Source organism: Heterocephalus glaber, unplaced genomic scaffold (assembly GCF_053883595.1).
Source record: "Heterocephalus glaber isolate CG9 unplaced genomic scaffold, H.glaber_assembly_v1.0 deba00001428, whole genome shotgun sequence".
Classification (NCBI taxonomy): domain Eukaryota; kingdom Metazoa; phylum Chordata; class Mammalia; order Rodentia; family Bathyergidae; genus Heterocephalus; species Heterocephalus glaber.
The window spans coordinates 23,980,267-23,991,427 of NW_028258293.1; the positions used below are offsets into that span (position 1 = coordinate 23,980,267).

Below are 11,161 nucleotides of genomic sequence, written 5' to 3' on the forward strand. Positions count from 1 at the left end.
CCATGTGAAAGGAACCCATAAAAAAGCAGAGGTAGGGGCCAGGGATTTAGCTCAGTGGTTCTGGTGTCTGCCTTAAAAGTGCAAGGTCCTGAGTTCAATTCCTGGTACCAAAAACAAAAACCAAAAAGCAGAGGTAGCTATTCTATTTGCAGACAAAGTGGACTTCAAGCCAACACTGCTTAAGAGGTACAAAGAAGGTCAGTACATCCTTATAAAGGGAACAATCCAAGAGGAAGAAATAACAATCATAAATATATATGCATGAAATACCAGTGGACCCAACTACGTGAAACACATTAACACACATGAAAAATCAAATAAGCACTAATACAACTGTAATTGGAAGTCTTCAATATCCCACTGTCACAAATAGACAGATCACCTCAACAAAAAATCAACAATGAAATATGAGAATTGTACCAAACTTTTGAACAAATGAACTTAGTAGATGTCTACAGAGTGTTCCACCTCACAACATTTGAATACAAATTCTTCTCTGCTGCACATGGGACTTCTCCAAAATAGACCACATACTAGTCATAGAACATGCTTAAGTAAAAGCAAAAGAATTGAAATTAACCCGTGCATATTATCAGGCCATGGTGCAATGAAATTGGAAATCAATGGCAAAAGAAACCACAAGAACTATATAAACACATGGAAATTAAACAACACCCTCCTGAACAACCAATGAGTCACAGATGAAATTAAAGAAGAAATTAGACAGCTTCTACAATTAAATGATGATGCCAATACAACATACTGGAATTTATGGAACACAATGAAAGGAGTCCAATGAGGGAAATTTATAGCAGTGAACACCCATATCAGGAAAACAGAGCTCAAATAACCAACCTAATGTTGAACCTTGAGCTTCTAGAGAAAGAAAAACAAGTCAAGCCCAAAGCTTGTATGAGGAAGGAAATTATAAAGATCAGAAAAGAAATCAATGCAATGGAGATTAAGAAAACAATATGAATCAAAGAGTTGGTTCTTTGAAATTTTAAATAAAATTGACAAACTCTTAGCCAACCTTATCAAAACAAAGAAAAAAGAAAGAAAATATTCAAATCCATGCAATTTGGAACGAAAAGGGTGAAATCACAATACATCCCACAGAAATCCAGAAGATCATCAATATTTACTTTAAGAATCTGTTTTCTAATAAGATGGAAAACACAGAAGAAATGAACAGATTTCTAGATATATATGAACTACCAAGACTGAATCAAGAAGATAAAAATTCTAAAGAAACCAATATCAGCCAATGAAATTGAAGATGTAATTAAAAACCTACCAACAAAAACAAGCCCAAGCCTTGATGGATTCACTGCTGAATTCTATAAGAAATTTAGAGAAGACCTAGTGCTATTTCTCAAGCTCTTTAAAGAAACTGAAAAGGAAACAATACTCAGTTTCATTCTTGGAAGAAGCATTACCCTGATACCAAATCCAGGGAAGGACCCAACCAAAAAAGAGAACTACAGGACAATCTCCCTAATGAATATAGATGCAAAAATCCTCAATAAGATACTGGCAAACAGAATGCAGCAAATCATCAAGAAGGTTATACACCATGACCAAGTAGGATTCATCCCAGGGATGCAGGGATGGTTCAACATACATAAATCAATAAATGTTATCAGAGCCAAGGAAAAAAACTATATGATCTTCTCAATAGTTGCAGAAAAAGCATTTGACAAAGTTCAACACCCATTCATGGCAAAAACCCTACAGAAAGTTGGAATAGATGGTCTTTATCTCAATCTGATAAAAGCTTTATGACAAACTAACAGTCAACATCAAACCAAATGGACAAAAACTGAAAGCTTTCACTCTAAAATCAGGAACAAGACAAGAATGTCCACTGTCACCACACTTACTCAATATAGTTTTGAAAACATTAGCCAGAGTAATTAGACAAGAGAAAAAAAGGAATAAAGATTAAAAAGGAAGAAGTTAAATTTTCATTCTTTGCATATGACGTGATACTCTATCTACATAGACGATCTCAAAAGACTCACTAAAAGACTTCTAGATTTAATAACCAAATTCAAGGGTCAGGGATTTAGCTCAGTGGTTCTGCTGCCTGCTTCGCAAGTGCAAGGACCTGAGTTGGATTCCCAGTACCAAAAACAAACAAACAAACTAACAAAACAAAAAAACCCCAAATAATATGTTACCCTCTGGGGATTTAGCTCAATGGTTCCGCTGCCTGCCTCACAAGTGCAAGGACCTGAGTTTGATCCCTGGTACCAAAAACAAAACAAAATGAAAAACAACCCTCCCCCCACAATTCAGTAGCTAGATACAAAGTCAGCATTCAAAAATCAATAGCCTTCCTGTATATGAATAACAAACTCACCGAGAGAGAAATTAGGGAAATAACATTTTTCACAATAGCATAAAAAAAGAATTACCTAGCAATCAATCTGGTGAAGGAAGTAAAATACCTCTAAAGTTGAAAACTACAGTGCTCTGGAAAAGGAGATTGAAGAGGATGTCAGAAAATGGAAAGAAATCCCTCGTTCTTGGGTAGGAAGAACCATCATAGTGAAAATGGCCATACTTCCAAAACTGTTATACTGATTTAATGGAATCCCAATCGAAATTCCAATAGCATATCTCACAGAATTAGAAAAAACAATCCTAAAATTTACTGGAACCAGAAGAGATCTAAAATAGCACAGGCAATTCTGGGCAACAAAGGCAAGGCAGGGGGCATCACAATTCCTGACTTGAAATTATACTACAAAGCTACTATGATAAAAACAGCACGGTACTGGAAAAACAAAACAAAACAAAACAAAAAAAAACAGACCTGAGGATCAATGGCTCAGATTGGAAGGTGCAGAAAAAACTCCAGACATACTCAGCCACCTTATATTTGACAAAGGAGCCAAAAACTTTCACTGGAAGAAAGATAGCCTCTTTAATAAATGGTGCTGGGAAAACTGGGTTTCCACATGCTGAAGATTAAAATTAGGCCCATATCTTTCATGATGCACTAAACTTAACTTGATATGGATCAAAGATCTGAATATTAAAATAGAAACACTTAATCTGCTGGGAGATAGAATAGGTAGAACTCTTGAAGGCATTGGTGTAGGGAAAGATTTTATGAACAAAAGCTCAGTAGCACAGGAACTATCACAAACAATCAACACCTGGGATCTCATCTTATTAAAAAGCTTTTGCACAGCAAGAGAAACCACCTACACAGTGAAAAGACAACCTACAGTGTGGGAAAATTTTTTCCCAGCTATTCCTCAAAGGACTAATATCTAGAATAAAAAGAACTTGAAAAAATCAGACACCCCCAATTTAAAGACCAAATTTTAAAAAGGGCATTTCTCAGATGAAGAAGTGGAAACAGCAAATAGATATATTAAAAAAATGTTCAACATCACTGCTGATTTGAGAGATGGATCTTAAAACAACACTGAGATTCCATCCCACTCCAGAAAGAATGGCTGCTATCAGGAAATCAACCAATAACAAATGCCAGAGGAGCTGTCGGGGAAAAAGGAACCCTTCTTTACTGCTGGTTGGAGTGTAGACTGGTGCAACCACTGTGGAAATCAGTGTGGAGAATCCTCAAAGAACTAGGATTAGAAACCCCATTGATGGGCCAGGGATTTAGTTCAATGGTTCTGCTGCCTGCCCCACAAGCGCAAGGACCCGAGTTCGATCCCTGGTACCAAATAAAAAAAAAAAAGAAACCCCATTTGACCCAGCTATTCTCTTTCTTAGCATCTTCTCAAAAGAATTAAAAGCATCATACCATAACATATATGTACACTAACGCTTATAGTGGCACAATTTGTAACAGCTAAATTTTGGAAACAGCCCAAATGCTCATCAATCATGGAATGGATACAGAATATGTGTTTTTTTTTTTAACAATGGAGTACTACTCTCCCACGAAGAAGGATGAGCTTGAGACATTTATAGCTAAATGGATGCACCTTGGGACCATACTCTTAAGTGAAATATATCAGACACACATGTTTAAATATTGCATTGTTGCTGTGGTGTGAGAAACTGAAAGTGGAAATAAGGACTAAAATGAACAATAGACATTGGGAAATTTGAAGAAAATATACAAATGAGAAGAGGAAAAAGGGAGGGGGGAGTGGGAAAGCAAAGAAGGGACAAGAAAAAGAGAAAATTGAAGGAAAAAACGGGAACAAAGATTTTGTACATACGGGAGGGGGCAAAGGGGATAAAAAAAGAAGAAGCAAGATATATCATGTACTGGTACAAATTCCCTATGATGAATGTTATCACTATATATAACTAAAATGCAACAATAAATGTTTTGCCAAAAGACAAAACAAATCAAAACAATAAACCCCAAAACACCAAAATGGCCCTCCATGCATACCCATCTATTCTAGTTCAACATAAATAGAGGTAGAAAAACCTCTCATGAAATTGACATGTATCTTTTTCCAACTTTGGGCCTCTAATCTGCTTCAACTCTCTTCACTTTAGACAGCAAATATATATTTGTGTACTTCTATGTGTCAGGCACAATTTGGTCCCTGGAGACACAGAGATGAACAGGACAGACCTATTGCCATATATATATATATATATATATATATATATGTACATGATTGCAGTACAGCCTTACATTCTGTAAAGAGGAAATCATAACTACATGTTTTAAAATGATTTAAAGTGCAATGACCCTCCTAATCTCTCCTGACAATAGAGACTTATCACTTAAGTTGTAAATTTAATCCCAGGCTCATTTAAAAATACCATCCAGTGCAGCTCAAACCTGAAGACTGGCCATGTCATGGAGGAGCTGAAATGTGCATGTGATTCAGAGATGACATCAGATTTCCCTATCCTAAACCAGCAGACCTCCTTCAAACGACACCAATTATTCCAAACATACTCATCTCTACTTGTCCCTGGCCATGATATTCCATTCTACCTAATCTCTACTCTCTATCCTATTTCTTGGAATACCATGCAGGAGGTTGGATTTCTGCCAGCACCAAGGCCAGCTCCAGCTACTGAGAGGTTAGAGCAGGGCCAGGAAAGAGTAGAAGTAAAGTTATCCACTCTGGCTCACTCAACTAGATCAAATGCCTCCGTGCTCACAAAGCTCAGGACATATACCGTGGTGTGCTATGCAGTGGCCAGCGTGTGCATGTGAATACATCTGTGAAAGCATGTACACACTTAGAGCAGTGTCACCCACAAGCCTGCTTTACTTTGGCTCAGTACTGACTCCCTATTCTTCAGGTACCCAATTGCCTTGAATCCAACCTACCAAGTACTACCAACCTCATGCCCTTCACTCTGTAACTCAGAATTCAGACACAGTTCAACCTGGCTCATCATTGGTTTTTTCTTTCTAGCCCCATAAATGCTTAGTGGGAAGGCAAATATTTTATTGAAGTGCAGTTTGCAGGGTACACTTGCAAACCACCAATCCGGGAACAGTCAAAGGATATTTTGGACCAAGGCAGCTCTGGGTGTGTTTCTGTGTTTTCATAGGCATGTGCACACTGATGGAAGGTATCTATTGGTGTATGACTCTCAGCGTAAGTTTAGAAGGTGCATGACTGAATGTGCTATATTATGTGGGTATAAGTCATATCCATGCTTATGAGAAAGCATGTATGCTTTGAGAATGGGGACTCCAGAGCATATTATGTAGAATACACAGTCTTGGACAGCATGTGTAATTGTGTGTGTGTGTGTGTGTGTGTGTGTGTGTGTACTGCTAAGTGGGGAGATAAATGTGTGCTATACTCCCACATCTCTAGCTGGGGATCTATGAACCAATTCATTCCTGTCTCTCTGATTTAGCAAGCTGGATGGCAGAATTTCTGCAGGTAATCTTTCCTACAACTCTGGATTCACTTGGAGGTGGGAGTCCTGGGAACAGGGATGGAGTCATTCTGGGCCGGGGGGCCCCCTTGACCAGCTCTCCCCCCTCTATCCTTGGAAGTTCCCTCCCCAGGCTCACTTTCATCATCAGCCTCAGCCAGGTCCTCAGGCATTGGCCACTCTCGAGTCTGCCACTCAAGCCTTTCTATTCGGTAGGCAATCTTGAGTGCACTGGACTCCAGCTCAGCCAGTAGGCGAGCAAACTTGGTCTGCAGATCATCGAGCTGCTCATCGAGGCCTCTCAGTCGGGACTCTGTGGCCTCCTGTAGGGCAATCTCAGCTGCTTCAGCATTCACGTCCAGTTTGTTCATTTTGAGCAGGATCTCACGTCCCTTCTCCTCCATGACAACCTGGGCCTGTGGATATTCACTGAGCACCTCCCGCAGGTCCTCTTTGCTCAGGCAAAACAGGTCTGAGTAACCTAGGCTCTTGATGTTGGCTGTGCGGCGGTTCCCAGACATGTTCCCTGTGGTCCATAGGCAGACAGATGAGAGGACAGTTAGGCAAGGGGAGGGGAGGTGACATTTCACTCCTGTATCAGAACCCTCACCTCCATATCTGTGGTTCTACGCCACTTTTCTTCCTCATTAATTCTTTCACTTGGTAGTTACTGGGGATTAGGCCCTATGCTGGCTGAGTATGAGTGACCTGCCTCAAAGAGTTCACAAGAACCAGACATTTAATGGGATAGTTATGTAGCAGTATGGCTGGTACAGCACAGACTCATGCATTGGGTACTGTGGAAAGACAGGCAGAGGGCCCCTACTAAACTGTAAGGGCAGGCAGGGAATTTAGTGAGGCTTGGAGGCAGGGATGCCTAAATTGGGTAGGAGGTAATGAAGGGAAGAGGACGAGAGTGTGGGAGGAAGGCAGTTTAGCCAGAAGGAAGAGCATGAACAGAGGGATGAGGTAGAAAAGAGCCAGGTGGATGTAGAAGACAGAGTGCAGTTCAGAGTGGCTGAAGTGCAGGCCTTGGGGAGTGTGGAGAAAGGAGGGAGAAGGTTACTTTAAATCCTGTAAACCACACAATGAGTTCTGATCTTATGCTGAGGGCAGTGGGAAACTACTGAAATATTTTAAGCTGGGGAGCTATATGGTATCATTACCTTTTTTTTTTTTTTTCAGTATTAAGGATTAAATCTTGGGCCTTTGCACTGAGCTACATCTCCCTCTCCTCCTCCATCTTTTATTTTGAGACAGTGCCTTGCTACATCCCTAAGTTCCTCAGGCTGGGGTCAAACTTGTGATCTGCCTGCCTCAGCTTCTCAAAGTATCACATGCATTTTAGAAAGATGTTGGTAAGAGGCAGGTGGGAAAGTAGGCTAGATGCTGCCAAGTCTCAGACAGAGCTAGAAGAATATTAGAAAATGTCCCATTTGTCGAACATTTGCTATGTAGCAGGCACTGTGCTGCATGTCTCACTGATACAACTCAGTTAGTCTCACAAATAACTCTCTGGGTTTCCAATATTATTCTCATTGGGTACACGAGGAAATTGAGGGTTAAAAAGGAAAGTGATTTGTTCAAAGACAAGTTGAGAATAGTGGACAGCATCCAGGATGTGGAAATTGAGGAGGTCCCAGGAGGGCACATGTGAGAAGTTCAGACCCTCAGGCTAGGAGAGCAGGTCGGGAGCACATCTAGTCTCGGCAGTGACGGTGTGTTTTCATGGCCTTGGTTTCTTCAACAACTCCTACTGTACAGGGTGACGAGAGGAAAAAATGAACTGCTGAACAAAACCTGGCCTGCTCTGTAGTTGATGGCCAGTAAAAGGGAATTTCTTCTCTTTACTTTTCACTTGGCTGTGAGAAAGTTGTTCCTTGTACCGATCCCAAGAATATGTACTTATCACCTATGTAACCTTGGACCAGTTACCAAACCGCTCTGAGTTTCAACTTCCTTATCTTTCAAATAGGACAAGACTGGGACTCATCTGCTAGAGTTATGTGAGAATCTAATGAGTTGATACATTTGAAACTCTTAGAATGGGGCATGTAGTAAGCATGTGATATATGTTACTATTATTACTATCACCTCTGCTATTTTCCACTGGCTTGTTGGTGCTGCAGTTAATACCCACAGAGCACATCTACCCTCTCTTCCAAGGACCCAAACTGCTCACTGACTTTGGCTTAGCTTCTTTTCAGGGAACTCCATATCCTGCTTCTCTCAGGTAAAATTCAGGTTTCCTTTATCTATGTGCCTTAAAGTAGCACCTTGTCCCACTCTTTGTTCTGCTATGCCCATTTCTCTCTTCAGCCCTGTCTTTGGCACAAATGCTGGGGTGCCTACCTTTGATGTTGATGATGCTGATCTCCCCGAAGTACAGCCCTGCACCAAGCACAGCATACTGTGTGATACCGTCGTCTGCCACCACAGCCAGCTGTCCCTCGCGGATAATATACATCTCTCGGCCAATGTCCCCCTTGCGGCATACATATTCACCAGGCGAGTAGGTCTGGGGCTGCAACTTTAGCACCAGCTCCTCCAGCAGGCTTGCCTCGCAGTTCTGGAAGATCTGTACCCGGCTCAGAGTAGACAGATGCACTGACACAGCAACTTCTGCCCGCAGACGCTCAGGCAAGTGTTGTAAGATAGCTACCTCATTGGTCATCTTCTTGTTGATCTGCAGATGCTGGTACCTGGGAGAAGGGGTGGTGTCATTTTCTCACCAGCCCCCTCCACGCCTGTCTCCACTCTTCCTATCAGGGTTCATTTCAGCCAAGAGCCTGACCACACTGAGTGCTCAGAGTGGTCTTAAGGGTACAAGACAGTTGGCTGTTCCCCTTTCTTGGTCAAATACATTCTTGGGGCTCTTCTACCTCACCCAAGTTATGGAAGCCTCCACTGTTTGACAAAGGATAACATACCTTTACCTCCTATCAGGCTCCACCCCACCCACAATCAATGTCTCACCACACCTCCACTGATAGCCACTTTGACCACTAGGCTCTCATCCTCTCAGGGAGCCATTTGCTCAGGTTCCCCAACTGTGTGACACTTCTTTTTGTTCAGAACACAGTATGCACTGCCATGGCAGAGTCAGCCATCTTGTTGGCCAGCCCTTGGGGAGTATTGGCCATCTCCACTCACTCCTTCCAGAACCTCTTGAGCACTACCAGGCAGCGGCTGCTCCTATTCCCTGGCCTCCATGTTATCCTTTCCTTGCATGAGTTCCTCTTCCTATCAGTCTCTTTCCCACCCTCTCCCAGAAGTTCAAAGTGCCTCATTGGAATAAATCCCTTTCCAAGCCCTCCTACAGATCTACAAATGAACACCACATTTTGGCTGCCTTGGGCCAGTGGGTATTTAGAATGAGGTTGCCTCCCTAACTTCTACCTTAGGCCTCTCCTTGGCCTGATCTGGAACCTGACGCTCTCACCAGTCAATAACTCGCCGCTCCAGCCTGCGGTTGACGTGTTGTTGCTTCATGTACTTTTTCACCAGCGCGTGATCTGGGTAGAAAGCTGCATCTGCGGTGTTCATGTTGTAGATGACAGAGCTCATGCTACCCATGATGGTGGCAAAACCCATGACGGCCAGCAGGAAGTTGCCCACCATGAAGAGGTACTCTTCCTCCCGGGCTGGCAGCGGTGTGTCACCCACAGTAGTCAGGATCAGGGTGGAGAAATAAAAGCTGTAGAGGTACTGGCGCCGCAGGCGCTCAAAACCGGGCTGTGCTGGGTCTGGATACACCCAGGCATCACGCCCGAAGCCCAGGTACTGGGACAGGGCAAAGTATAGGCAGCTGTTCCAGTGGATGACGACAAAGATGTAGAGCATCAGCTTGGCGATGCGAAAGGCATTCGGGTAAGCTGTGCGGGTCTCTGTACGGTCGAAGGCCTCGAAGAGGCGGGGCACCCGAAGAAATCGATTCAGCCTCAGCATGGGTATGTGTGGGCCTAGCCGCAGGTAGACCAGGTCGGTGGGGATCAGGGAAGCCATGTCCAACACAAAGCTCCAAGTGCGAACGTAGCGACTGGCGATGCTACCCTTGTCTACCACCAGGATGCCCTGTTCTAAGAATCCTAGGGGGAGGAAAGGATGGGACAGCCTGGGATCCACTGTGGGTGAGAGTGGACAGGTCAGGGTAGGGCATGGAGGTAGACACAGGGACAGGGTGGAGGTGGGCATAAGCCACTGGGGTGAGTACAGCTATGTTGTCAAGCATAGGCAGAGGCAGGTGAAAGTGGAGGGGGCCCTTTCTCACTAACAAGAGGTTTTCTTTAGGAAGGGAACATGGGACAAAAGGCTCTGTCCAACCCAGGGGCTCACTGACCTGTGTGGAAGTGCATCACAATGTCCAGTAGGTAAAGCAGGTCACTGGTGTAGTCCAGCACAAACCAGGCCACCAGATAACCATGCTGCAAGTCTGGAAAGCAGGCTCTGTGGGGCCGGGACAGGAGGGATTGGCTTAGAATCATCTTCTTTGTGTAAGGCAGTCCTGCTAGGCCCAGTAATCTGCCTTGGGCCCTTCTATGGGTGTTGGCCCTCCTTTGGGCACTGCACAAGAGCCCACCCTTCTCCTGGGCCTCACTCTTTAGCCATCATCCCCCCTTAAAACCCTCTTTCAGTGGCCCTGCCAAACCTGCACACGATGATGATGAGGTTATACATGACTGGGAAGACCATGGTGTTCAGCCACCAGTAGTAGTAATCCCCAGATGGATCCAGGATAGGCAGCCTCTTCCTACAGGGAAAAGGGAGGTTTTGCTCCACCGACTCACCAGACATTCAATGATGTGGTTATAATTTGCAGCACTAAGGGAAATGGGGTTCATGGAGTTAGGAGAACAGATCTAATACTGAGGACTAGGACTTCTCACCTGGTTGTGGAGGAGGCAGGGGGCCTGGACTCTGTTGTTTTCACTTTGCCGTCCTGGCTCATGGTTCTGTGGCCTGGTTGTGGTGCTTGAAGCATCCAGGGCCCCTCTGCCTGTAGGTGGCTTGGGAAGGTGGGGGCTAGTGCTCCACTGCCTGGAAGAGGCTGCTTTTGGGCTCCAGCTGTGACTTCTCTCTGCCTTTGAAGCCCTTAGCAACACAATCAGAACTAGCAGTTACTGAAGGAGTGGAGGCAGGGTAGCGCTAGCACCCTGCCCTGTCTCCCAGGCATAGGCTCACACTTGCCAGCTAAACACCATTAATGAGGTCTCTGGAGAAGGCATGGGGAGCATGCCTCAGAAGGAAGCCTGGTCCTTGTTTCTGTCTTCTTTTTCCTTTCCTTTAACTCCAAGCTGAGTTACACAGG

The 11,161-nt window shown here is 43.8% G+C and overlaps 1 protein-coding gene across 1 annotated transcript; it reads right to left on the reverse strand.

Moving 5' to 3' along the window:
- Positions 1-4,743: 4,743 nt before the first annotated feature.
- Positions 4,744-11,161, reverse strand: Cnga4 (cyclic nucleotide gated channel subunit alpha 4). The gene is made up of 6 exons (XM_021243210.2): positions 10,740-11,161; positions 10,502-10,603; positions 10,193-10,299; positions 9,296-9,941; positions 8,206-8,555; positions 4,744-6,379 (listed from the first exon to the last, which is right to left on the reverse strand). The coding sequence occupies exons 1-6, from the start codon at positions 10,832-10,834 to the stop codon at positions 5,883-5,885; spliced, it is 1,797 nt and encodes a 598-aa protein (XP_021098869.2). The 5' UTR covers positions 10,835-11,161; the 3' UTR covers positions 4,744-5,882.